The 27248-nt window shown below is 46.7% G+C and overlaps 1 protein-coding gene across 1 annotated transcript; it reads left to right on the top strand.

Annotated features, from left to right (window-relative positions):
• The first annotated feature begins 24294 nt into the window (after positions 1-24294).
• On the top strand, positions 24295-25221 carry LOC102709111 (nuclear transcription factor Y subunit C-1-like). The gene has a single exon (XM_006661612.1). It carries the CDS (start codon positions 24295-24297, stop codon positions 25219-25221), a length of 927 nt encoding a protein of 308 aa, XP_006661675.1.
• The last annotated feature ends 2027 nt before the right edge of the window (positions 25222-27248 follow it).

Here is a 27248-nt window from a genome sequence, read left to right as displayed (position 1 = left end):
GCGACGGGGTCAACACCTACGTCAAACAAGGCAAAACCAACAAAACAGGCTATAAAACTACTGAAACAGGGAAAGAAACTATTTTTAATGGATTCTTGGCATTTTTCTGGATTTAATGAAACTTGAATGGACCTAAACGGAGACTAGATGAATTACTTATGAATTTTAGAAGTTTTCTGGGTTTTTTAGCTAAACAGAAAAGTCCTAAATCAATTATTGCGCAATTAATGGGGCTGCTGACGTCAGCGAGGAGAGAGGAGGCTGACGGCTGACAGGTGGGGACCACCTGTCAGTGGGAGAGAGGGGAAGTGGGCGGCTGACACGCGGGCCCGGGGAGAAGAGAGAGGAGGCGGCTGGCGGGGTGGCGACCGACGGGTGGGACCCGTCGGTCGGCGACCGTGGAACAGAGCGGAGGGGAGCGGGGTCTGGCCGGGAGAGGGAGAGGGGCGGCAACGTCCGACGGCGGTGGACGGCGACCGGCGGAGGACGGCGCCCGGCGACGAGCGGCGCGAACCGGCGGGCGGCGGCGAACGGCGACCGCAGCCGGGAAGCGGGAACATCGGCGTGCGAGCAGCGGCGGCGGGAGCGGCGGAGACGGCGAGGGCCGAGGAGAAAGGGGAGGTGGTGATGGCGATGACCGGCGGCACGAGGGCGTCGACGTCGGCGACACCGACCGGCGACCGAAGGGCGACGACGGCGTCGGCGAGGAGGAGGCAGAGACCGCGGCGGGGTGGCGTGGCTCGGAGCGGCGGCGGAGCAGAGCGGAGGGAGAGGGTGGCTGAGCGGCGGCGGAGCGGAGCAGCCAAGTGGCAGCGATAGAGGAGAGGAGAGACGGCCTCGACGGCGGCGCGGGGGCAGCGACAGCCGGCGACGGCTCGACAGCAGAGCGGCGGTTGGTGGTCGGCGGAGGCGAAGGTGGTGGTGGGCGGAGGGAGCTTAGTGACGGCGTCGCGAGGGTGACGGTGATGGGATGCGGCATTCAGCCGGGGAGGTGGCGACGGCGCAGCAACGACGGCGTCGGCGATGACGTCGGGCGGCGACAGGCGGGCGGCGACGGCGACGACGGCGCGACGATGACAACGGCGCAACGACGACGATCGGCGTCCGACGACAGCGCGTGGCGCGCGACCGAGCGCGGCGGTGCGGCGAATGGCGGGAACGAGCGGCGCCGGCGAGGCGGGGACAACGACAAGCGGAGGGGCGACGGCGACGCCCAAGGCACGCACGCGCACGGCGACGGTGGCGGCGACCTCGCCGGCATCCTGCGGAGAGGAAACGAGGGGAGGAGGGGAGCGGAGAGGCTCACCGGCGATGGGAACGACGGCGACCGAGTGGCGAGAGGATGCGCGGGCGCTGGAGATGCCCGCCGGCGACGACCCGGGAGGTAGCAAGTCGGCGACGGTGAGGCGGAGGTGACGACGCGGCTGGACGGCGACGACGGGCGGCAGAGGGCGCAATCGCACGTCGGCGGCGAACGGCGGGACACAGCGGCGGCTTGGTGGCGGAGGGGAAAACAGCGGCGACGCGGCGGTAGGGAGGGGATTTATAGTGTGGCGGCGCCGGCTAGGGCGGGACGGAGGTTGGAGACCGAGTCGGCGACGCGGCGAACTCGGCGGCGGCGGTTGCGGCGCGAGCGGAGGACTCGGGGCGGCGGCGGACTCGGCCGGCGCGGCGCGGACGCGCGAGCGGGCGAGCTAGGCCGAGGCGGCCTGGCCGGGAGGAGGCGCGCGCGCGCGCGGGGACGGAGCGGAAGGCCGGCTCGGCTGGGCCGGCCGGGTGGGGAAAGGTGGGCCGGCTCGGCTGGGCCGGCCCGGGAAGGAGGAGAGGAAAAAGAAAAAGGAAAAAGAAAAGAAAGGGAGGAAAATTGGACTTCGGCCCAATTTGAGAAGGAAGGGAAAAAGAAAGGAAAAAGGAGGGAAAAAGGAAAACCCCACTTTTGCCGAGTTTTAAATTAATTTGTTTGATCAAATTTTATACTTCTGCAATTTGAATTTAAATCCAGTTAATTGATTTGGAACCTCGATTTAATTGAATTAATTCCTTTTAGAGGGATTCTTCCTGAGTTAATTAAGCCAATTGTTATTTACGAATTTCTTTTTACGATTTTAGGCTTAGGACAAAACTCCGGGCGTGACAGATAAGAAGTAGAGTCCGATTGGGCCTAGAATGTTACAGATAGATTCGGGAATAGTCAGAGTCTGTGTAATTTAATTTTATCTATTAGCTAGAGTTAGTTTCGATTTTCCCTTTGTCTCTAAGGCTGGTAGAGTCCAATCGGGACTTGTGTGTTAGAGATAGAATCTATCTAGGAGTTTGTTATTTCTTTTTATCTGTTAGGAGTTGTATGTCGTGTCCAACACGGCCTAACCTCAACCCAAGGGTATAAATATGTATGCCCGGGGTTATTGTTTTTCATCTACATCAATCAATAGATCAATTACTCTCGGTGCATCGTCACCCTCCTAACCGAGGTTTCAACTCCGACGGAACTTGGCACCTGACGTGGGGCTGCATCGTCTCGATCTCCAACGGAGGGGTAAGTCCTATGTTTTGCCGGGCCACGGTAATCGTTCGGCTAGATTAGAACTGTCTCGGTTCAGTCTGATCTTCTAATCTAGTTGCGCGATTGCTAGTTTCAACTTAGATCACTTTCATGTTTTGAGTTGATCTGGTCGACCACTTTGGGCGATCTATGTTGGTTTGATATTTGCTATTTGATATATTCAAGCTAATATTGTCTCACTTAAGTCCAATCTAGTAGATTGCGTTTGTCAAATGGTTTATATCAGGTTGATGTATTTTACTCATTGTTTTATCGGAGTACCAGCCGATAAGTTACAAGTCATCGGCTCATTGGCTTGATAGCAATCTAGATCTGTTTAATATCTATCCTGACATTGCTAGGTTTAATCTTGAACTGTCTCGGTTGGGTCCGATCTTCTATGAATATTCCTAGCAATCTAGGCTAGATATTTTATAGATCTTGGTTATTTGTCCGCCGTTTATAGCCGATGATTTTTGCCGATCCACATGCTTATCATATTTACATCAATAGCCAATTGCTTTACTGCATTATTTCTATACCAATCGGCTTGATTTACTTACATCAGCATTTATTTATATGGCATCGGCTTATGAGAATTACATGCAAATTGGTTTTAGCCGATCGTAACATATGAATCATTGTTTATTCCAAGTAATTTGTTGATTTATTTATTAGCCTTATCGATCTTCATGTTTCTATAATCATATCGTGCTCGACTGCATACTATCTTGGTTAAGTCCAATCTCTGTACGTCAAGCTCGATCTAGTTATAGGGGCTTGTCCGATCGACTTAGATTAATAAGTAACTTGACAGATTACGTTCGTCTAATATTTAATTCAAGTTTATTCCTATTAAGTTTCTAGCCAATCCAAGCGTTTTACAGCCGATCGGCTGGATATTCATTCACCTACCGGTTCGATAGCTGATCGGCCTGTTTTACTCTTCATCTTGTTAGTTGCAAGATCAAATTGACTGGCACGCCCACACATCATTTTAAGAATTTAGGTTCTGTACTGGAGCTGTCTAAGATTGACTCCCAAGCCTTCGTGTGTGAGACGTGAGATCATATTTTTGACGTCAGCAGATACCAAAGACCAAGGTTTTGAGTATGAACTAGATATCTTTGAATTTTCCTAACAACTACCATATGATACTCCTTAGGAGCAGCTTGAAAGTGAGCACACATATAAACACTAAGCATGATGTTGGACCTAGATGCACAAAAGTAAAAAAGGGATCCAATGATGGAGCGATATACCTTCATATCCACATCTTTACCATTTACGTCGAGGTCAAGATACCCATTGTCCGGCATTGGCATCTTGATGGATTTGTCTCCATCCATATCAAATTTCTTTAGCTTGTCCTTCAAGTACTTCCCTTGAGAGATGAAAGTGTCATCCTTGAGTTGCTTCACTTGTAGTCCAATAAAGAACTTCAAACCTCCCATCATTGACATCTCGAACCTCTTCATCATTATCTTGCTAAACTCTTCACTAAACGAAATGTTAGTCGAGCCAAATATTATGCCATCAACATTTATTTGGCACACAAAGATATCATTTTTAAACTTTTTTGCGAAGAGAGTAGTATCTGCCTTCCTGATTTTAAAGCCATATTTGGCTAGGAAATCACGAAGACACTCATAGCATGCTCTAGGGCCTTGTTTGAGCACGTAGAGTGCCTTGTGAAGCTTGTAGATATAATTGGGGAACTTTGGATCTTCAAAACCCTGTGGTTGCTCAACATATACTAACTCTGAGATTGGTCCATTCAGGAACGTGCTCTTGACATCCATTTGATAAAGCTTGAAATCATGGTTAGCAGCATAGGCTAAAACAATTCTAATGGATTCAAGACAAGCAACCAGCGCAAAGGTTTCACCGAAGTCTAAACCTTTGACATGGGTGAACCCTTGAGCCACTAACCATGCTTTGTTGTGGGTGACCACTCCGTGTTCGTCTTGCTTGTTGCGGAAGACGCACTTGGTGCCGATGACATTGTGCTTGGGTCTTTCTACCAATGACCATACTTCATTCCTTGTGAAGTTGTTCAACTCCTCTTGCGTGCGCATCACCCAATCTGGATCACCAAGTGCTTCTTCCAGCTTGATAGCTTCCAAAGACGAGAGAAAAGAGTAGTTTTCACAAAAGTTTGCAATGCGAGATTAAGTGGTTACCCTATTGTGTATGTCACCAAGAATGTTGTCGATGGGATGATCTCGTTGCATGGTTTGATGAATCCGGGGATAGTGCATCGTGGGGGCTTGAGCTTGTTCGGTGTCTCTTTTCTCGCACGCGCCCATGGCATTGATCCAATCCGCAATGACTTGATCCACTCCACAGTTGCCACCTTACTCTAGGTCGACTTGAATTGATGTGTCTTGTTAACTTTTTTGTACTTGCTCCCCTTCAACATCTCAGGGCTTCACATCACCAATAGCCTTGTTGTCAATATCCTCCTTTAAAGTACCAAGTCCTGCATCATTCACTTCAACTTGCTCTACTTGAGAGCCGTTAGATTCATCAAACGTTATATCCCTTGAGACTTCAACAATTCTTGTGGATTTGTTGAAAACTCGATAGGCACATGTGTTTTCCTCATATCCTAATAGGAATTCTTTGTCTACTTTGGATGGAAAGTTAGAAGATCTAGGCCTTTTGCTAAGAATGAATCATTTGCAACCAAAAATTTGGAAATAGGATATGTTAGGCTTTTTACCGATGAGAAGCTCATATCCAGTCTTATTGAGAAGATTGTGGAGGTAGGGACGGTTGAGGGAATGACACGCGGTGTTGATGGCTTCGGCCCAAAAGATATCCAGAGTCTTGTACTCATCTAGCATTGTCCTAGCCATCTCAATTAGTTTTCGGTTCTTCCTCTCCACAATCCCATTTTGAGGGTGATTATGTGGAGTGTTGAATATGTGCTTGATTCCCTCTTCTTCAAGGAACTCTTCCACTAGGGTGTTGTTGAACTCTCCACCGTTGTTGCTTCGAACCCTCTTGATCTTCGCATCAAACTCATCTTGCACCCTTGTCATGGAGATCTCCAGGGCTTCACTCTTGTCATAGAGAAAGAACACCCAAGTGAATTGTGGATAATCATCAACGATAACAAGACCATGTTTGTTACATCCCAAGCTTAGATAATCAATAGGTCCGAAGAGGTCCGTATGAAGTAGTTCCAATGGTCTTGAAGTTGTCAGGACATTCTTGATGGGATGAAAAGGTCCAACTTGTTTTCCTACTTGACATGCACTACACACATGGTCTGTCTCAAAGGTTACGTTAGATATGCCAAGAATATGTTCCTTCTTTAGAGGACTTGACAAGTTCCTCATCCCAGAGTGACCAAGGCAACGATGTCAAAGCCACCCTAGAGATGATTTGGTGATTAGGCAAGATTCTGGGTTGACGCTATCATTATTGAAATCTACAAGATAGAGGCCACCCTTCAACTTTCACTTGAACACCTCGGAATTGTAATCCCTTCTCAAGACGGTTACATCAACATCCGTAAATAGTAAATTGAAACCAAGTTTGCACAATTGAAAGACCGAGAGTAGATTATAGCTCAAATACTTTACAAGGAGAACATTGGAGATAGATTGATCTTTAATGATGACGATTTTACCTAATCCCATTACCTTTCCTTTGTTATCATCTCCAAAGATGTTGTTATGATCTCCACTGTTCTCATCAAGCATTGTAAACATACTCCTTTCTCCAGTCATATGATTTTTACATCTACTATCGATCACCCAACTTGAGCCACCAGAGAAGTTTGCCTACAAAAGACATGTTAAGCATGCAATTTAGGTGCCCAAAATTGTTTAAGTTTGGGTCCATTTACAATGAATCCATATGCATGGCCTCCACTTCTCTTGATGAGATCCTATGAAGATGGCAACCACCTGACATCGGATGTTCTTCACGATCTCATGTGAGCCATAGAGAAGCTTGATCTGAGCTAGATCCTCATTGATTGAGTAAAGCTCAGGTTTGGTTTTCCTACCGTGTTGGGGTCAGACCATCCGGCTGGACCTCTCTATTAGACAGAGGAGTCTAGTCAGACTGGTCGACCCAAGCCAGACTATCCGGCCAGCCCTCTCTGGAGAACAGAGGGGCTGGGCCAGACCGTCTGGTGCTAACCAGACCGTCTGGCATGGCTTCTTTGTTGGACAGATACCCCAGGCAGGACTGTCTGGCCTAGACTGCCTGACCACAGGGTTGTTTTTGCCTCCCTCTTCACACAAATTGACTCCCCTTCCTTTGCAAATGCTAGGCATGATTTTCTATTGATCATTACCCGCTTACAACTAGCATTTGAGTCAGTTGAGCACCCAAGGCCACTTCTATCTTCGTTGTGATCAGAAGTGATAGTCTTGAAGAGGGTATATTTGGATTGGTAAGTTCTGATGCAACCGAATTTCACCAATGTCTCCAACCTCTCATTTTTCTTCCTCCTTTCCTTGAGGGCTGCAATGTTAGTCTCAACAACATTCAAGTCAATATTTTTGCATTTAGCACAATCAATAATAGTATTGATTAGAGTGTCATCCTTAGGCATTAAGAGGTTGCTCTTAAGATTGTTAATTTCATTCTCAAGATCATTGTGCCTTAGGTTCATAGACACAATTGTTTCTTCAAAAATTTCATTAACATCCTTAAGGTTCACAATAGTTTGATTTGCTAAGCCAAGGTCCTTAGACAAATCATCAATCCTTTCCTCATTCTCGGCAAGGATCTCTTCCAGAGAGTCATTTTTCATTCTCTCTTGAATGAGAACCTCCACTTGCCTCTGAAGCAAATTTTATTCACTCTCTAGCACCTTCATGAGTTTAGCAATATGAGTTAATGTGGGCTTGCTAAAGTTCCTAAGAACGTCATCATCATGATGATCAACATCTACATCATCATCATCGCTATCAACATGCTTGTGCTTAGGGTTAAGGAATACCTTGCGCCATTGCGCCATAAGGCACAAGGGCGTGTGATCATCTTCATCGTCACACAAGTTGGTGAAGAGGCACGCTGTGCTTGATGAAGAGTGAATCCCCACGGTTACAATGCCTCCTCTCCAATGTGAGTCCTCCCAGGCTTCTTCATGAAGTACCTTGGCTTGTTCTTATTGTTCTTGGCGAGCTAGGGGCAATCCACTATGAATGGCCAAACTCTTTACACTCTATCACGCCCTGAGTTTTACCCTAGCCAAGAAATAAGTAAATAATGCATTAAAAATAATTTGTTAATTAAAGTTCAAAAGTAAACCCAGTGTAATAAATTAATTTAATTTAATTGGAAGCTTTTTGGATGTTCTAAAATGTCCCAAAAACATTTTAAATGATTAACAGGATTTATATTTAAATTGCAGTCAATAAAATTTACTCAAATAAACTTAATAAAAATCGGCAAAATTGAAGACAATTTCTTTTTTTTCCCTCCTTCCTTTTTCTTTTCTTTTTCCCTTCTCCTTTTTTCCCTTTTTCCCTTTTCTTTTTCTCTTTTCCTTTTTCCTCTCCCTTGGCCGAACTCCTCCTCCTCCCTGGACTGTACGATCCTCTCCCCCTCCTCTCCAAGCCATGCAGCCCCATCTCTATCTCCACCAAAAAAATCAATTCCAATTAATTAGAATTCTAAATCTTGTCTCTTTGAAACATTATCTATTCCTTGTTAATAGGAGATGGGTAACAAGATCTATCTCTAAGCCTCCCCCTATAAATACCCCCTACACCCTTGCCTCTTTTCCCCGTCTCCCTCTCCCGTGCATCTCCAGTCGCCTCTTCCGCCTCCGCTACAGCTGTGCCGCCCCCTATCCAGTAGCTGCGCAGCAAGCCGCTAGTAGCCCTGCTGCATCCTTGTTCGCAGCACGTCGCCGGCTGGTCTCTCTCCACCAAATTTCAGGTTCGCATATATTTTATTCTTGCGAATCAATCTAAATTAATCTACCGTTTAATTGTTCAGGTTTTCTAGCCAAACAGAGAGGAACAACCGCAATCCATCGCTGATCTCTCCACCAAACCTCAAGTTTGCATACGTTTTATTCATGCAAATCAGTCTATCGTTAATCTACCGTGTAATTGCTTAGGTTTTCCAATCTATTAGCTAACGCGAGATTGATCTACAGTATGAAATTCTAATTCGTACACGTAGATTGGTTTAACGTTAAAGTCGTCTAATTCTAGTTTAGCGAGTCGTTAAATCTCAATTTAACGAGTCGTTAACTCCTGCCGTTGTTCCACTAAAAGTTCACGGTTTCACGTATCGGATCTAATTTGTCGTACGAATCTCTAATTTGTGCATGATTTGGTTCTGTCGTGTGAATGCGTGTACTGTCTGCAATTTCCCGAGTCGTGTCCCAACCGGCGGTCAAAGTCCGCATCACCTCCCTCCCTCACTCTCCCTTCAGCCTCTTCCTCCTCTCCTGCTGGGCCGGCCCAGTCCTTCTCCCGGCCCAGCTCGCCCCTACCTCTCTCCCTCCCGCACCGGACCGAGCCAGGCCACGGCCCAAACCACCGAGCCCCAAGTCCTCTTCGCCTCCCTCTCCCTCTCCCAGGACACCGACAGGTGGGCCCCATCTGTCGGGCCCGTCTAGCTCCTCCGGCCGACACCGACGCAACCCCGCCGTCGTCGGAGCGTCGTCGCGCCGCCGCGCCCGTCGCGTCGTCGTCGCCTCCCCGAGCCGCCCGGTGTTCCCGTCGTGTGGCCGCCGCATTCACCGTCGGGCGCTGCTCCCCGCCGTCGGCCATCGCCACCGGTCTCCAGCTTTGCGCCTTCGCCCGCCGGTCAACGGCCATCGTCGGTCGTCCGCCGCCCCACCATCGTCGTTGTCCACCCAGTGAGCTCTCCCCTTCCTCCTCAACCTCTTCCTCGGCGCCCGCCGTCGCGTCGCTCCGCGCCGCCCGACGTCGTGTCGCCGCGCCTAGCCGCCACGCCGCCCGCGTTGCGCCGCTCCACCTGCGCACGCTTCCGCTGTGCCTCGTCGCCGCGCTCACCACCGTGCGCCACATCCGCGTAGTCGCGCTGCGTCACCGGCCGCCTTTCGCCTCTGTCACTGAGCCAATGCCGCGACGCGTCCCCACCGTGCCACGCGGTGCGTGCGCCTCGCGCCCGTGCTTGGCCGCCGCTCGCTGTCATCACCGCGCCGCCCTCGGGTCACCGCTGCTCCGCGTCGCCGTCACCATTCGCTCGGTCGCCTTGGCCGCTGCCGCGTCTCCCCGGCCGCCGCCGGTCCCTCTTCGTCTCTGCACGTGCAGGTCGCCACCGCTGTCGGAGTGCGTCGCCTCTTCCCGATCCCCCTCATTCCTCTCCTTACCGCTGCCGCCCCGCTCTCGGGCCGGCGTCACCCCGCTGTGCCGACCGCGTAGCCGCCGCCGCCTTTATTCGCACGTCCCCGAGCCGTCGCTGCGCCCTTTGCCTCGCCGCCGCCAGTCGAGCTCGCGCCTCACCTCCGGTCGCCGTCGCGGAGCCGCGTCATCACCCATCCCCATTCGACGCCGACTTGCTGCCGCCCTTCGCGCCGCCGGTGAGCATCCCCTTCCCCTTTCCCTCCTTTTCTTCCCCTTCGACCGCCGTCGTCGACTGGTGTGTCGCCGTCGCGCGCACGCGCCGTTTGCCGCCGCCAACGCACCCTCTCGGGGCCGTCTCCATCGCCTCGCCATCGCCGCCGCGGAACCGCCGTCCTTCGCCGCCCTTCGCGCCGGATGCCGCCGCCCTCCTCTGCCTACACCCCTCACCGCCACGGCACAAGCCGAGTACCCACGATGCGTCGCCCGTTGCCGCGTCGTCCTCGCGCTCACGCCGCTGCGCTGCGTCCGTCCAACCTCCTCTGCTTGCCACCGCGCCGGCACCATCGTGCTGCGCCGCTGCCACGCCTCGCCGTGCACCGCCGCCCTGCTCCCTCACGCCGGCGCAACCGCCACTCTGCTTTCCCTGGTCGCCGCCAAATCCATTGCCCGGAGTAACCACCGCCCCGCTTCTCCCGGCCGCCAGCCGCCGTCTCGCGCCGCCGCGCTCTCCGGATTTCCCGCGCCGAAGCCGCCGCTGACTCCATCTCCCGCGCCCGCAACGGCCGCCGTCCGCCGCGCCCGCGTGTGCAGCGTGGTCTCTAACCGCCGCCTCCGCCCTAGCCGGCCGCCCCTATAAAATTCGCCTCCCTGCCCACCGCCGTCATTTCTTTCCCCTCTCCGCCCGAGCCACCGTTGTGCCTAGCCACCTCGCCGCCGCGCCCGATCTCGCCACCTGTGCGCCGCCATCCATGCCGCCGGTCGTCACCACCCGTCCCGCCACGACGCCGACTCACCGACGTCGCCGCCGGTAAGCCGTCGCCGTCCCCCTTCCCTCTCTTTTTCCCTCCGCACGATGTCGCTGAGGTCGCCGCCGCCGCCACGCGTGTGCGTGCCCCAGACGTCACCGTCGCCCCTCCGCCCATCGTTACCCTCGCCTCGCCGTTGCCGACGCAACCTCGCCGACGCCGGAGCGCCGTCGCCCTCCCATCGCGTCGTCGTCGCCGTCGGGCGCCGTTGCCGCCGTCGGCCATGCGCCTCCTCTCTACCTCGGCCGCCGCCTCACCTCGCCAATCCTTAGCGCTGCCGCTCGCCGCGCCATCGGTCGTCGCCGCCGCCCACTGCCGTTGCGCCGACGTCGCCGGTCGCCGCTCGCACCGCCGTCCCGCCGCCTGCCGCCTGCTGTGCCTGCGCTCTCCCCTCCCTCCTCTGCTCTCTTCCTCTGTCAAGCGGGCCCGGCCAGTCGATCTCTCTCTCCTCGTGGGCCCCCTTGTCAGCCCCTCTTCTCCTCTTGTCTCACTGCCAGTGGGTCCCAGCCGTCAGCCTCCTCTCACTCCTGTGCTGACGTCATCCCTCCAATTAATTGCGCAATAATTGATTTAGGACTTTTCTGTTTAGTTAAAAAACCCAGAAAACTTCTAAAATTCATAAGTAATTCATCTAGTCTCCGTTTAGGTCCAGTCAAGTTTCATTAAATCCAGAAAAATGCCAAGAATCCAATAAAAATAGTTTCTTTCTCTGTTTCAGTAGTTTTTTCAGCCTGTTTTTCTTGTTTTACCTTGTTTGTCGTAGGTTTTTCCCCCGTCGCAGCGCCGTTCGTTCTCGAAGTCGTCGCCGAAGTTCCTCGTGGGGCTAAGCAAGGCAAGTGGCACCCTTCTTTGATCATATTGAACATATGATTATAAAATCCCCCGCTTTTACATTCAAACATGCATTGTATTCAAATGTATTTACTTTATTGGGCATTTACCTTTATACCCGTTGATCCCCATTTATTATTATTGTCATCCCAGGGTTAATTTGACTAGACTTAGGGTTAGGCAATGCTTAGCCATGCTTAGTTCAACTAGCTCACCAATTATTATTTAATTACTGTTACACTTTAATAGACCTTTAATGGTTGTAATCATTATTCATTTCCCGATGTGGACTAATACAACTTAAATATTGCTTATGGTGGGCTGTGGGTGCATGGTTTTGAGAGTCGCACCCATGGCAATTAAGGACAAGTTCTCAGGAAACCCTGAAGGTCTTACACGTACTAACCACAAGCCAGAATGGGCAACGGTGAGACTCGTAATCTAGCTTGTCCCTATTCGACGTACCAAGGCAAGGGTAGGCGTGATGGAGTATGGACGGGCAATCGTGGTGTAACGAAAGCCTCTGCTGCTTCCGGATCTACCAAGGCACAAGAGGGGACTGCCCGACTTGGTGTAAAGGAGGGGGTGAAACTTGAAGTGTGGTGCGATTGTCTAGGGAGGGTTAGGTGAAAGGTCTTATCATGGTTTCCGTACTAAGGTATCGTGGTGATACGTTGGGGCATGGTAACATGCTTGGCAGCCATGTCTTGTGGGTAAAGTTGTACACCTCTGTAGAGTAAAACTATTCGAATAGCCGTACCCACGGTTATTGGGCGAACTGACAGACTCACTGGGATTAGTTGAACCCCTTTAATAATTTTCCTAATCTTGGAACTGGATTGACCCTACGCAATGTGGTGTAACGTTGGCAGAGGTTTGGGTCTGTCGCAACGTGGTTTAACGTTGGGCAGAGGGTTGACCCTGTCGCTACGTGGTGTAACGTTCGACAGCGGTCTGGGCCTGTTGCAACGTGGTGTAACGTTGAACAGTGGATGTTTATTTTAAATGCTTACTTTACTTTTATTTCAGTCTATTTTATCTACAGTTTTGCTAAATTACTGTAGCTTTGTGCAATTTAACCTTAGTCTATCCTTGTTACCCTATTGCATTCATTATTCTCCTCTCTGGGCCTGTTGCAACGTGGTGTAACGTTCAACAGTGGATGTTTATTTTAAATGCTTACTTTACTTTTATTTCAATCTATTTTATCTACAGTTTTGCTAAATTACTGCAGCTTTGTGCAATTTAACCTTAGCCTATCCTTGTTACCCTGTTGCATTCATTATTCTCCTCTCTTGGGTGTTACTTGTTGAGTACGGTGGTTTGTACTCAGCCTTGCTTAATTTTTCCCCCACCAGAGCAAGTGCCAGAGTTTCAGTCAGAAGGTTGTTCCCAAGGTTGAAGTGAGGTTCAGTCCGCTGTCGAGAGTGCCTATGATGTGGAGCCGTCATCGCCAGCTGAAGTTGAAGATTAGATGGTTTAGTTTGTTTTCCTTTTCCGCTGCATTTCGATAGATAATTGTTTTTATTTGTTTTTAAGACGTGGAACTGTGTATTAATTTGTCATAGTGTGTACTCGGGCTGATGCCTGGACCGAGATTTAATACATGCTATTGTTCAGAAATTTGGTGTAAATTTCTAGGCGTGACACACTCATAGCATGCTTTATTGGATTACCGCTTGGACTTGTCCTCATCTCTTCTCCCATAGCTCTTCTTGCGGAGGAATCACTTGAAGTTATGAACCAATCTTCATTCTCCGAGTCACTTGAGCTTTCCTCCCTTGCCTTGCAGGGCACTCCCTTTGCCTTGAACGTCACTTTTGTTCTAGCTTGAGCAATGGAGATTGCAAGCTTCTTGACCTCCTTGGCCACCTCTTCCAAGAGCTCATGTGATATTGTCACACCCGGAGTTTACCCTAAGCCTAATTCATAAAAAGAAATTGTAAATAACAATTGGCTTAATTAACTCAGGAAAACTCCCTCTAAAAGGAATTAATTTAATTAAATCGTGGTTCGCAAATCGATTAACTGGATTTAAACTCACAATGAAGAAGTATAAAATTTTGCCAAACAAATTAACTTCAAATGTGCAAAAGTGGGGTTTTCCTTTTTCCCTCCTTTTTTCTTTCTTTTTCCCTCCCTTCTCAAATTGGGCTGAAGTCCAATTTTCGTCCTTTCTCTTTTTCTTTTTTTTCCTTTCTCTTTTTCTTTTTCCTCTCCTCCTTCCCGGGCCGGCCTAGCCGAGCCGGCCCATCTCCCCATCCTCCAGGCCGGCCCAGCCAAGCTGGCCGCTCTCCCTGCGCACGCGCGCCCTCCTCCCTCCGCCTGGGCCGTCGGCCCAGCTCGCTCGCCTCGCCCTGGCTCAGCTTCGCCCGCGCCCGCAATGTCTACCACCACCTCCCTCCTCCCTCGCACCACTAACAGGCGAGGCCCGCCTGTCAGCGATCCGGGTGCCGGCCAAGTCTGCTTCCGCCCTGACTTCGTCGCGCCGCCGCGTCGTTGCCGAACCCGCCGCCGCCTTTCCCGCGCCGTGGCCGGTACTTCCTCTATCGCCCACCCTAGTCGGTCTCCCCGCACCATAAATACCCCGTCGCCTCGCGCCGCCGCCTTTCCTCTGCCCAACCGAACCACCACCGCATACGTCCCCTCGCCGCCGCATCCGATCTCGACGTCGGACGCTGTTCGTCGCCGCCAACCCGCGTCACCACCTCCGCCTCGACCTCGCCGACTTCCCCGCGTTGTCGCCTTCGCCGGTGAGCATCTCCCTTCCTTTCTGCTCCCCCTTTTCCTCTTTGGCCGCCACTGCCGACCCACGTGTCACCGTCGCACGCGCGCGCCGTTCGCTGCCGTAGACACACTGCCTCGGCGCCATCGCCATCGCCTCACCGTTGCCAGTGAGGTCCTGCCGCTACCAGCGCATCGCCGCGCCCGTAGCACGCCATCGCCGTCGGCCTCTCCGAGCCAGCGCCGCCCTCCTCCCGGTGCAGCCGTCGTCTCCGTCGCCTGTCGGTTCACGCCGCCGGCCACAGCTGCTGCCTGCCGGACTTCGCGCCGCTCGTCGCCGGTCACCGCCCTTCGCGCCAGACGCCGCCGCCCTCCCCTGCTTGGCCGGCACCGTCTTCCCCTCCCCTCTCTGCCCTGGGTCACCGACCGGTGGCCCCCATCGGCCGGGTCTCCTCTCCCTCTCCCAACTCTCTCTAGCCAGTGGGCCCGGCCTGTCAGCCGCCGCCGCCCCGTCCTCTCTCTCCCATCCACTCGGGCCCACTGGTCAGACCCCTTCCTCTCTCTCCCTCACCGAAAGGTGGACCCCACCTGTCAGCGCCGCCCTCCTCTCCCCTCGCTGACGTCAGGACTTTTTTGTTTAGTTAAAAAACCCAGAAAACTTCTAAAATTCATAACTAATTCATTTAGTCTCCGTTTAAGTCCATTCAAATTTCATTAAATTCATAAAATTGTCAAGAATCCATTAAAAATACTGTCTTTTACTGTTTCAGTACAGTTTGTGTCTGTTTTATTTATTTGTATGCTTTGTCGCTTAGATTCAAACCCCGCCGAAGTGTCGGTTTACTTCGAGATCGTTGCGGAAGTTCCCCAAGGACCAGAGCAAGGCAAGTGGCACTCATCTTTGATCATATTGAACCTATCATTGTAATTTCCTCACTTTATTTATTCAAATATGTATTATTTTAATTAAAGTATTTACTGTATTTATTCTTCGGGTAATCCTTATTATTACGCCGTTGTTTATCCAACTTTATTCATGTTAGACTAGGGGTAACTTGAGTAGAGTTAGGCCTAGGTTAATGCTTAGCCGTGCTTAGAACAAGTAGCTCCTAGGATCATACTTAATCATTACTAGTTTTGAATAGCTGTTAATTATGATTCATTACCCGGTTCAGGTTAATGTCAACTAAAATATTGATAATGGTGGGCTGTGGGTGCATTGTTTTGAGAGTCGCACCCATGGCAATTAAGGATCGGTTCACGGGAAACCATGGAAGTAATTTAGTGCTATCCACATGCCGAATGGGTAAGGTGGGACTTGGAGCATGGCGTGATGGAGTATGGACGGACAATCGTGGTGTAACGAAAGCCTCTGCTGCTTTCGGATCTACCAAGGCACAAGAGGGGACTGCCTGACTTGGTGTAAACGAGGGGGTGAAACCTAAAGTGCGGTGTGATTAAATAGGGAGGGTTATGTGACGGGTCCTATCACGGTCTCCTTTCCGGTATGCCATGGTGGTATGTCAGCGCACGTTCAAGTGTAGTGGAGTCGTGTCTTGTGGGTACAGTAGTACACCTCTGATCAGAGTATAATCTGTTCGAATAGTTGTGCCCACGGTTACGGGCGGACTCACAACTTCACTGTGATTAGTTGATCCTTTAATGACCTAAGTAAACTGGCTTTCACTTGGGACTACTACAACGTGGTGTAACGTTAACTAGTGGTTGGGCCTATCGCAACGTGGTGTAACGTTGGACAGTGTTGTGGTATTTTACTACTGTTATTTACTTATTCTTTACTTTATTTAATTACCTTTATTCAATTTAATCTCTGTTATTTATTCAAATGCTGCTTTATTGCAACTAACCCTAGCCCGTCCTTAATGATCCTTATGCATCATTTATTGCCCTCTTTTCCGTGCTGCTTGTTGAGTACAGTGGTTTATACTCAGCCTTGCTCAATTTCCCCCTCCAGAGTTAGAAGTTGAGTCTGATGGAGGTGACTCTCAGGAGTGAGCTGGTCTGCCGTCGAAGCGTTGCCTATGGACTGGAGCCGTACCAGCTGGAGCTAGTCTACCCTACCTTTCTGCTGCATTTTCATTAGAATAAGTGTTATTTTCAGTTGTTTCTAAGAACGATGGTTATGTAATCAACATTGTCTATTTGTGTACCCTGGCTAGTCCTGGAGAGGGATTTTAATACACAATTAAGTTCAGAAATTCATGTGAGGAATTTCTGGGCGTGACATATATAATCCTCAAGAGGACATCACTAGGAGAGAGCTTCTTGAATTCACTTGACTCCCAGATCAAGGTCACCAAAGTGGGATTTCTTGGTGAAATTGCCCGAAGCAAACGCTTCACCACCAAGTGATCCGTCATGTCTTCGCCACCAAGGCCATGGATTTCGTTCACAATGACCATCATCCGGTCATACATTTCTGGTGGCATCTCATCATCCTCCATGACGATCTCCTGAGCTTCCCTTCAAGGAGTTCAATTTTTGATTTTGGAACTCCTTGTGATCCCTCATGAGCAACTTGCAACGTGTCTCATATCTCATTTGCCTTCTCGAGTTGGTCCACCTTGTTGAACTCCTCCGGACTCAAGGCATTGAGTAGAACACTCGCTGCTCGAGCATCACGCTCGATGAGAAGCCCTTGAGCTGGTGTAGGCTTCTCTCCCTCCTCCGGCATGTCCATCACACCTGTGCATACAACTCTCCAAACACTAGGATGCAACGAAATCAAGTGAAATTTCATCTTATGCTTCCATGCTCCGTAGTATGTTCCATCGAAATACGGAGCATGTCCGAAAGGCATAGAGATGTTGGTAGAAGGAGAGGAATCCAATTTAGAGTAATCAAGGTCAAAGGATTCTTCCTTTTTAGATTTGAGCGATTTTTGAGTTGACGCTGCGTCACAATCTTCCCCAGTCTTGGAAGTGTCACTCTCCTTGTCTCCCATCTTGGATCACTTCAAGCAATTAAGCATCTTCAGAAGAACAGGCTCTGAGGCTCTGATACCAAATTAAAATCCTAGAGGGAGAATAGCTTCCTAAAAATTTCTTTGAAATGCAATGGTTAGTATGGCCGGACTATCCGATCAGCCCTCTCGGGTTGGGCTGACAGCTCTGGTTGGACTGTCCGGGTATGAACACCGGACCGCCTAGTTAGTAAAAAGGGAGACTTTGAAAGTCCTCTTTTCAGTAAAGTTCCTGGGAACGTGGGGTGCTCGTGTGCAGAAAATGAAGACAAAGAGATCAAGGGAACACAAAGAAACCGGGAAACACAAGAATGGAGACACAAGTGATTTTCTCCCGAACTTTGGATCTTTCGATCCTACTCTCCATTGAGGAGCTCCTGTGAGCAGGATCTCTCTTGATCCTTTCCCTCTCTTGGCTTCCTCCCACAAGGCCACCACGGGTATCTGGGTTCACACCTTTGAGCTGGCAAGCTTTTGATCGACCACCAAGGTCACGATCAAGCCACTTCACGCAGTGCAAGGTTGCAACCCGCTCTACCCTACAGCCCTCTATGAAGAAGCACAAGAATCCACTATCAAACTTACCTATTTCCTTGTGGAGGTTAGGCACGAACTTCACAATTTGCTCTCAGGCGATCCAAAAGAGTTGGAGCCTCGCGGGAGACGCCTATCCGTCTAGGAGATCACTCTCCAAGAGTAATAGGCCACCTTGCCTCTACATGCATCCATCTTCACCCATGAACAACACTAGATCTCTCACTAACCTAAACTCACAACCCTAGCCTTGATTCTTGCATTAATCTCTCTAGGAAGTATTTAGATTACTAGGGAAGGCTTAGGAGGTGCTAGGTTAGCCATAGGAACCCTATGGTTTGAACTGACAACCTCACCAACGACTAGAATTCCGAGAGTCAATTTATAGTGTTGTCAAACATCAGGTAGCCATTGGGAAAAGTGCCAGGGGCCGGACCGTCCGACCGGTACTTAGGAGAAAGCTGGGAGCAGGGGCTGGACTATCCGGTCCTGCTTCTCTGGATTTTTCTGAACGTATGCCTGTAACTCACATGGCTCACCATGGATACATGTAGTGGTTTTTGGACCCCTCTTAATAGTACGCATGTCCTATGACTCAAAAATGAAAATAAAAAATCATCTTAGACTGCTTCGACTCTGTAGAATTTCGCTTTCTGGATCACCTTCGCTTTAATAAATCTTGCGCAATCCATGCATGAACCAATTTCTTTTCTTCTCTGCAATTACAACTCATTAGTGCACACATGCTTGACTAGCACTGTCATTAATCATCCAAAACACGCTTTTTTGGAACCAATAGAACATGAGCAACATATGGACTTAGACTCTCACATACATACCCGTGGTCCTGTAGGCAGCTCTGTTTGGCAAACTCGCTCCAGTTATGAAATCAATTTGATGCTCAATGCCTCAAATGGGTGGTAGTCCTAGAGGTATGTTAGATGGGAATACATCTTGAAACTCCTACAAATGATTAGCGGCAAGAGAAGGGAAAGAACTAGACATTTCGTCAAGAGAAAATAAAGCATGTAAAGCCAAAGCATAGCACATGTCTTTATCTTCACAAATTCTTAGTTTTATCTCCTAATTCTTTCTTTTCATCAGCAACCCTTTCCTTATCAGCTTGTAGAATTTCGGCATGGATCAAAGGGAGCAAAGTAATTGTATTTCCCTTATGCATAAAAGTATATTTATTAGTTCTACCATAGTGAATAGCATCATTATCATGTTCCCATGGACCACCCAACAAAACAGAGCAAGCTTGCATAGGTAGAACATGACAAATAACAGAATACATAAGTACAAATAGAAAAAGGAACTCTACAAGTCTGCGCTACTTTAGCCTTACCAAAGTCATTTAACCATTGAATATGGTATGGATGTGGGTGTGGTCACATAGTCAAGTCAAGCTTCTTGACTAGATTGGAACTCACCATGTTATTGCAGCTTCTCACTTCAATGATGACACATGCTCACCGATTCTTGACAATGAAGAATATCTGTAACAAGTTATGGCATTGTAGCTTCTCTTCTTGTTCCACCTTCACGTTGAGAACTTGCTGAACAATAGTAGCTTGATAGGCAGATGAATCATCACCACCAAATACCTGTTATTCATCTTCATCTATGTCTTGAGCACTATCATCAAGTATCATCAAGATCTTCCTCTTCCACCGCAGAAACAGTAATATAACTCCCATCGTCAGTGGCAATATATGCACATTGACTAGGGCAATTCCTCTGCATGTGACCAATCCGAAGACAACGGTGGCACTCAGTGGCAATTGTGAGACCCATAGAAGCAATGAGTGAGGAACTCTTGGCGGATACCTGCAATGAAGTTTTACCTGAATCTAAAATTTGTGCAAACCAGTCATGATGGTGTTGGTGCTGCTGCTCAAGTGGTCACTGGTGGAGTACAACAAAAGCTTGTTGTCTTCTTAGCTGGCACAGCGTTGTTTTTCGCTATTTGTTGGATGGAACTACCGAACTTGTGCATGCTTCCTGGTTGGTGACCATGCAATTCCTTTGTTGCAACCATAGGAAGCTCGAACAAATGGTTGACAATATTATATATTCTTTATAGTCAATGATGTTCTGACTTTTAGGCCGTAGCCCACGATAAAAACGGCGAATTTTATTGCCCTGTGACCTATGCTACTCCACAATGTATCATACCCTTCTAATGTTCTGCATAATAGTCCTAAACAGACATGTTACCTTGATCTAAATTTTCTAATTTCTTTCTCAAGTCATGTTGATAAGAAGCAGGAACAAATCTATTATGCATAGCCTGTTTTGGCCTATCCCATGTTTCAGGATGCAGTTGGGTTGGGTATTTTTAGCTCAGTCCAGCAAACAATAACAAAATCTTTAAACTCACCAGTAGCTTGCCTAACTCAATGGGTCTCAGGAACTCGATGTGCATTAAAATTTTCCAATCAAGATATGTAAACTTTAATTAAGCACTAGAAAACAATGGAATGGTAAACTTCAATTTAGCAAAAGGATCATCATTTGGACAAGCATGGTGTTGATTATTAAAACCTTTGCCTCCCATACCATCACGATTACGGCAAAGGCAGTCACAAAGTCGTGCCACTCATGCTGATTGGTAGTCAAACTCAATGTCCTCATCATGCTCAACACCCTCATGGCCATTGCCTCGAATGGGTGGTAGGCGACGTTTGATATTGTCAAGTCTATGCACAATGTGATCATCTAGCCTCGCAAATAAATCTTCCACCCTTTTCATTGTTTGGTCTAGTGCATCCTGCATCAGAGTGCGACTGATACACTCATTGAAATCCTTTGTGCTATCCACCTCTCCTAACATTGTTAGCAAAAAATAGAGAAGATAACAAAATAGACAAAAAAATATTATACACAAACAACTTCCCGAGAAAGGTGGTTGAGTATCTAGAAAATGGAAGCATCTTACCAAGCTCTTAGAAGGTTCTTACTTACCAATCCAGGGATTGTACCATCGGTGGGTGGTTTATGTTGCCTCGAAGGATGTGGCTTGACGATTGCAAGGCTGAAAGTTGTGCTGACCAGAAGAATGTATATAGAGTTCGGAAGGCCAAGAGTTTGTTAGTACGGCCCAATTCAGTACAGATAGTAATGATGCATAAATGTCCTGAAACTTGTAGCAACCGCTTGCCGAGACACGCTCCTAGAACTACCCTAACCAGCGAGAGTAAGGAAAAACAAAGGAAATAGGACGCTCTTTCACCAAGTCACTCAAAGCAGCTTGAAGACAACAGAAAATAGATTATTTACAACAAACTCGATACACTCATTTCTTCTTCCTTCTTTTTTTCTGAGTTCTATTTTCTTTTCTTTTTCTTTTTTAATTTTTTTCTCAATAGGGACACAAGAATAGCAAAAACAGCCTAAAGGGGAAACTCAATTTGATTTAAAGTGCACACTATGGAACTTCGAAGCTCAAAATCTCAATCCTCAGATGGGAACTTGTCAAGGAAAAAGCATTGAATTTGATCTCGTGAGATGTAATTTTTTTCATAGATGTCCGCAGAGTCTTTACTTGCCTGATTCGGACTCCGAATGTGAAAGTTATGGCTTTTTACTGAAGATGTCTCAGTCAGGAATTCACAACACCTGTTCAAGGCGTAGTGAAGGCGGAAACAATTCAGATAGGCTGTACAAGGCTGACAAACTTGACTCTAAACCAGTGATCACAAGCTTGTCAAGGACACAAACGCGACATTATGGACTCTGAAAATATAATTATGCAAAGGCTAAGCATGGTTCTAGGATAGGGAAACTAAAACCTAAGACTACCTTTTTGTACCTTTTTAGTTGGAGTATTGGATGAAAGAAATCGAAAAGAACAAGGATAATGTTGAACTAGATGGTACACCTAAAGCTCTGATACCACTTGATGGCAACGGGTTGCCCGATCTTCCGTTAGGTGAAGATAACTCTTGATTTGGTGGAAACTTGACACATGTGACCCGACTTCTGATCAACACGTTATGAACCCTACAACCATAGCATCACGTCTCCTCTAGTTGTCAGCCAAGCAAAAACCTGATTAGCCTCACTGACAAGGTTAATCCCTGCATGTGAATCAAGAACACAAACAAGAACAAAAAAGACAACAACTCAATTGTAGACAAATGATTAATGAATAACTCGAAGTTGGGGTTTCACACTATGATCTATCAGTGAATGCTAACTTGTTTTGATGATTCCCATTGACTTTGACATGATTTTCTATGTCAAACCAAATCCATTGGATAGAATATAAAATTATCTTCACGTTCACAAAATATATAAAATTATCTTTCCATGCGTATGTGCATCATCGAAAACAGAGTCCATATGCATCCTAGGCATCCACTTTTGTGCATGTTGGTTCTGAAGGCTGATCCAGACTCGACCTCGGTTGGACTAGGACTCTTGCTTTGCTTGGATGTCTTTGAAGGTATTCTCCAACACCAGAACTCTCTGCATGAACTTCATGATCCATTCCAATGTTACTAAGCATGATAACATCATTAGGTAGAAATCTATTATGAGAACTATGAAAATATCTACTTAGGAACAAGCTCACCTATAAATTCGATTGGCGGGAACAAGCTCTAGTGATTGGACCTTCAAAAGTAGTGATGTGATCATTAGGAGGACTCAGTGGCTACATATTCATATATGCAGGGAGTCGACAGAGATAGAGTCAATACCATCTACAGTTCAACTCAGGTTTGGGAGGTCATGTATTCGATGGTCAATCTAGTAGGCCCTATCAAGCATGATTTACAATCATATGACTTGTGATGAGATCGTATCTTATTTGATAACCAACTTTTATAATCATGTCCCTCGGTATATAGTGTGATAGAGAGGCCATCGATGATATATTTAGAACTTATAATTCATCACCAATACACAATGCTAAACCCTATGTGGCAGAAGTAGAGTGTTACTACATATTTAAAGTCCCAAATCTTGATATATTTAAACTCCATGTCTCATGCACACCATCTTTCTTTCGATATCACTTGCCAACCCCTTTATTACAACTGATACAAAACATTGACATTTGGTATTTATCTTTAGTGATTTTTTATAGGTTAATTTGATTTTAGATTGTTGTACATGATCAGAAAGCTTCATAAGGTTTCTTCATTAGCACTTCTTGCTAATTATAACAATCTTAATAATTATAGATAAGAGCTATTATTATTTATGTTTTATTTTAATGGTAAGGCTCACACTATGCTAGATAAATATCATACATATGACTGATAAATATCATAAAAATGCAAAGATGTAACAAAAATGCCACAGTAATGATTTTGCCAAAACAACATCAATTTGGACTTTATAATTTTAGCATTTGTTGTAGATGGTTTAATGCTTGAGAAACAATTTATTTGTTATATACTTGTGCCCATCTTTAAGCATTTCCTGTTCACTAGTTGTGCCAAAGCACAAACACCTCACCACTTGACATTTAGACAAGGTAGACTCTTGACATTTTGGCTCACCCCAATAATTTCTTAGCCTAAACAAATATGACCTATAATAAAGGTTAGGTAGGAAAGGAGAATACAATAGTTTTTATTGCTTTGGCTTATAAAAGAAGGATCAACATAGGACATAAACATTTGAATCATAGCACACACCCTTTGTTAGGAATTTTTTTACGCAAAACGACATAGATAATACGTTGTTAAACTTAACTTACAGCTAACCATCCATTTGTCAAGCCTTCCAGAAGACTCTTTATGGCAAGGAGGAAAAATCCATACATCGATAAGCATGAGCTGGAAGAATCTTCAAAGCATGACATGGAGGGATAGATTACCAAGTGTGCATTTATGCAATTTAGTTCCCTGCCTGTACATCAATGCACAAGTGTCTGCACATGCAGTGGTACAAGAGGAAACAAGCAAAGAAGGCTAACAGAACCCGGCAACAAACCCGCAAGAGAACAATTAGAGACAACCGACCTTGACGCTTTTTCCATCGACCAACGTGCATCCAGTTGGCACCCACACCATCCTTGCTATCTTGTACTCCTATATAAACCAGCTTGCTTGGTTCTTATTCTTTCATCAATCATCCTAGAAATTTATCACCTGTTTCAGCATCTCAACTTAAGAAAGGTCATTCATCTCTTTCAGTATGATAGTTCTACTAATTCTTGAGGGGATGTATAGGCTATTCTATTCTGTTGTATTGTTTTAGTAACTATGTTTTTAACCACGACAATTCTAGTTAGTTTCACGATAGAGATACATTTTGTTAGGCATGTGTAGTAAGATCTTGATTCAATGAAGTATTTAATGATGTTACTCTTCATGCCTTACTTCAAAATGTAGGTGTCAAGGAATGTCGATCCCACCAAAGGAGGGGGTGGATCCCAGTCAAGAGGATGATACATTATCAAGGCTGCAATTACTTGCACAACAACGACGCACCATGGAGAAATTTTGGAGCTGGACCCATGAACAGATCGAGGAATCTTCAGGTGGCCAGGAGCTTATTCTGCCTATTGCTCGTGTGAAGAATGTCATTCACGCGGAGGAGGGCGGTATGATGTTATCTGCTGACACACCAGCTTTTGTGACAAAACTTTGCGAGATTTTTGTCCAGGAGCTCATCCTCCGCGCTTGGCTTTGTGCTGACTCCCACAATCGTGAAATCATTCTTGGCACAGATATTGTTGAGGCAATCACAACCACAGAATCTTATCACTTCCTTGGTAATGTACTCCGTAGCCACCAGGCACTAGTAAGTATCATACCTGATACAGACGTTTCCGATAGGAAGCGCCATAAGCTAAATGAAATGAGCTCGATTTGCCCTTCTCCCCAAGAAGTGCAGGTCCCATATTTAGCAATGTATCTACCCCAAGTTCTTGGCTGTCCTATAGGTCAAATGGGTACTCACCATACACCACCTCCATCTGAGTTCATGATGCAAAGGGAATATCTTCTCAAGGCCAATAACGAAAAATCCCCACTGGTGGTAACCATGAACGGCTCTGATGTACTTGCTAGTGGTGGTGGTGCTAGTAGTGATGTTTCTATTGATACCAAGCAAGGAGAAACTGCACAACCTTTCTCTATCCAGTATACGGGACATGGTCATAGTTCTTCTGTCCCTTGTGATGAAAATATAAAGCAGCTACGTCAGGAGGAGCAAAATGTTGATCAAGATGCTGTTGTTGGTGAAGATATTCTGCCCAATAAGTCTTTGGAGGGAAGTCATATGGATGTGGACATGGTTTTTCCTGATAAAGATATTCCTCAGTGATTTTCAACACAGGAAAGGAATAAAATGTGGCAAAGATCTCCATGAGAATACCAGGAGTGAATAAATAAGGAAAAAGTTAAAGAAGGATGCATGCCAATTTATCATATATTCTAGTTAAGATAAATAAGCAATAAGCAAACCATTTCTTAGTTCTAGGTTATGTTTGCATGATGAATCAGTATGGTTTACCTTATACTCTAGCCGAGATGAACAAGATATAAGTTTGTGTTTCCATGTTAGTTCGTATGGTCTACCTTGTATTTCCATCAATCTTTGTATGGAGAATAATAATAAGACCTCTGTTTGCTTGATCATATAATTATCAAACATCCATTATTCGTGTATCATTTTCAAACCTTCATCATGACATTCAAAGCTTTGTAAATTTCAAAATTGATGTAAAATTGCTAAAAAAATCAATATTGCTATGGCTAGTCAATAAAAACCAGTGTAATACAAAAATCAGTGTTATGAATGTGATATGTCCTACAGGCAATCGTAGAGATGATTGTATTGTATAGTATGTTTATATATTTATAATGCATTGTTCGTTGAGATACTCAATATGGGATTTGCCCATCTAGTGCAGAGATACATCTTGGCCCCTCGGTGTTATAGATTATGGAAGTGCTAGGGTCATGGATGGGAAACACATGACTAATCTAAAATACCCAGTAAACCGGCAACAAGAACATAAACTAGGACTAAAACTCAACACCACAGACTCTGAAAAAGAATTATGCAAAGGTTAAACACTGTCTGGGATAAGGAGAGTCTATCGACTACGGCTTTTCTGTATACTCTAGGATATCGATGAATAAAACTCAAACTAAAACTAGTGTAAGAGCAAACCTATTGGTAAACCTAAAGCTCTGATACCACTTGATGCGAACTAGGGTTCTCGATCTTCCGAAAGGTTCTGATAATCTTTCGATTTGGTGGAGTCATGACACAACTCGATCCGGCTTTTGAACGAATAGGCCCTTGAGCCCCGTAATAATAGCACCACGTCTCCTTTGGTTACCAACCATGTCGAAACTCGGTTGACCTCACCGAGAAGGCTAATCCCTACCTGCGAATCCAAGAACACAAACAAGAACAAGAAAGATCGCAACCAAATTGCAGATGAATGATTAAACTCATAAGTTGGGATCTCGTAAACCGAACGAACGGTGAAACTGTTCTAAACAAATTAATCTAAGAAAAACCCAAACCCTATCTACAGTGGTGGCTACTAATATATAGAGTTCAGGGTCTTGTAACCCCCCTTGGCCCAAAATTTGGTGACATAGCACCGGGACAGATTATGAATGTCAAATTGTTCAGATGATTCCTGTTAACTTGTAATGAATTTGGACGTGGGACCAGAACCATTGGAAAGGTTATCTTCTTGGTTTTTCATCCATATAAAGAACGCCCCGATCTGAGTTCGTATGTGACCTAGGCGGCCATTTTAGTGCAGACTGGTCCTGGACTCTGAATTGCACTCAAAGTCGACTTGGCTTGGGCCTCCATCTTGATTTGGACGCCTCTTGTTGTTCCTCCATGCCTCTTAGTCCCTCCCGAAGTGTTTTCTTTCCCTCTCCATTGTTCCTAATCATAATGTAATCATTAGTTAGCAATCTATTCTCAAAATCATGTAGAGAAGAACTTAGGAACGAGCTCATATATAAATTTAGTTGTCATGGATATTGAATGATCAACGGAGGATTATTGTGTGTATCCGAAGGAATGATGTCCCCATCACCATATCGCCATAGTTGGTATTTTGCGCTTAGGTTCAGATGAAACTCGGTGTTATCCGAAGAAATAATGCTCGTCTTGTACCTAGAAGCATTGCAAGTAGGGCAAAGATTCAATATATCATATTGCTTACAATACATAATGCATTGATTGACACATGCATGAATCTTTTGCACCCCAACGACAAAAGACATATTACTTTCTTCACTTGGTATGTATAGTAGGGAAAATAGATTGGGTTTGGCAAAAGTTTTTAGAAGAATAACTAACAAATCAACAGAGCT

The sequence above is a fragment of the Oryza brachyantha genome, chromosome 10, assembly GCF_000231095.2.
Source record: "Oryza brachyantha chromosome 10, ObraRS2, whole genome shotgun sequence".
Classification (NCBI taxonomy): Eukaryota; Viridiplantae; Streptophyta; class Magnoliopsida; order Poales; family Poaceae; genus Oryza; species Oryza brachyantha.
This window is presented reverse-complemented; position numbering and strand designations above follow the sequence as displayed.

What these genes read in the sequence shown, in the direction of transcription:
- LOC102709111 (XM_006661612.1), top strand. Translation starts at nt 24,295, where the DNA reads ATGTCGATCCCACCAAAGGAGGGGGTGGATCCCAGTCAAGAGGATGAT.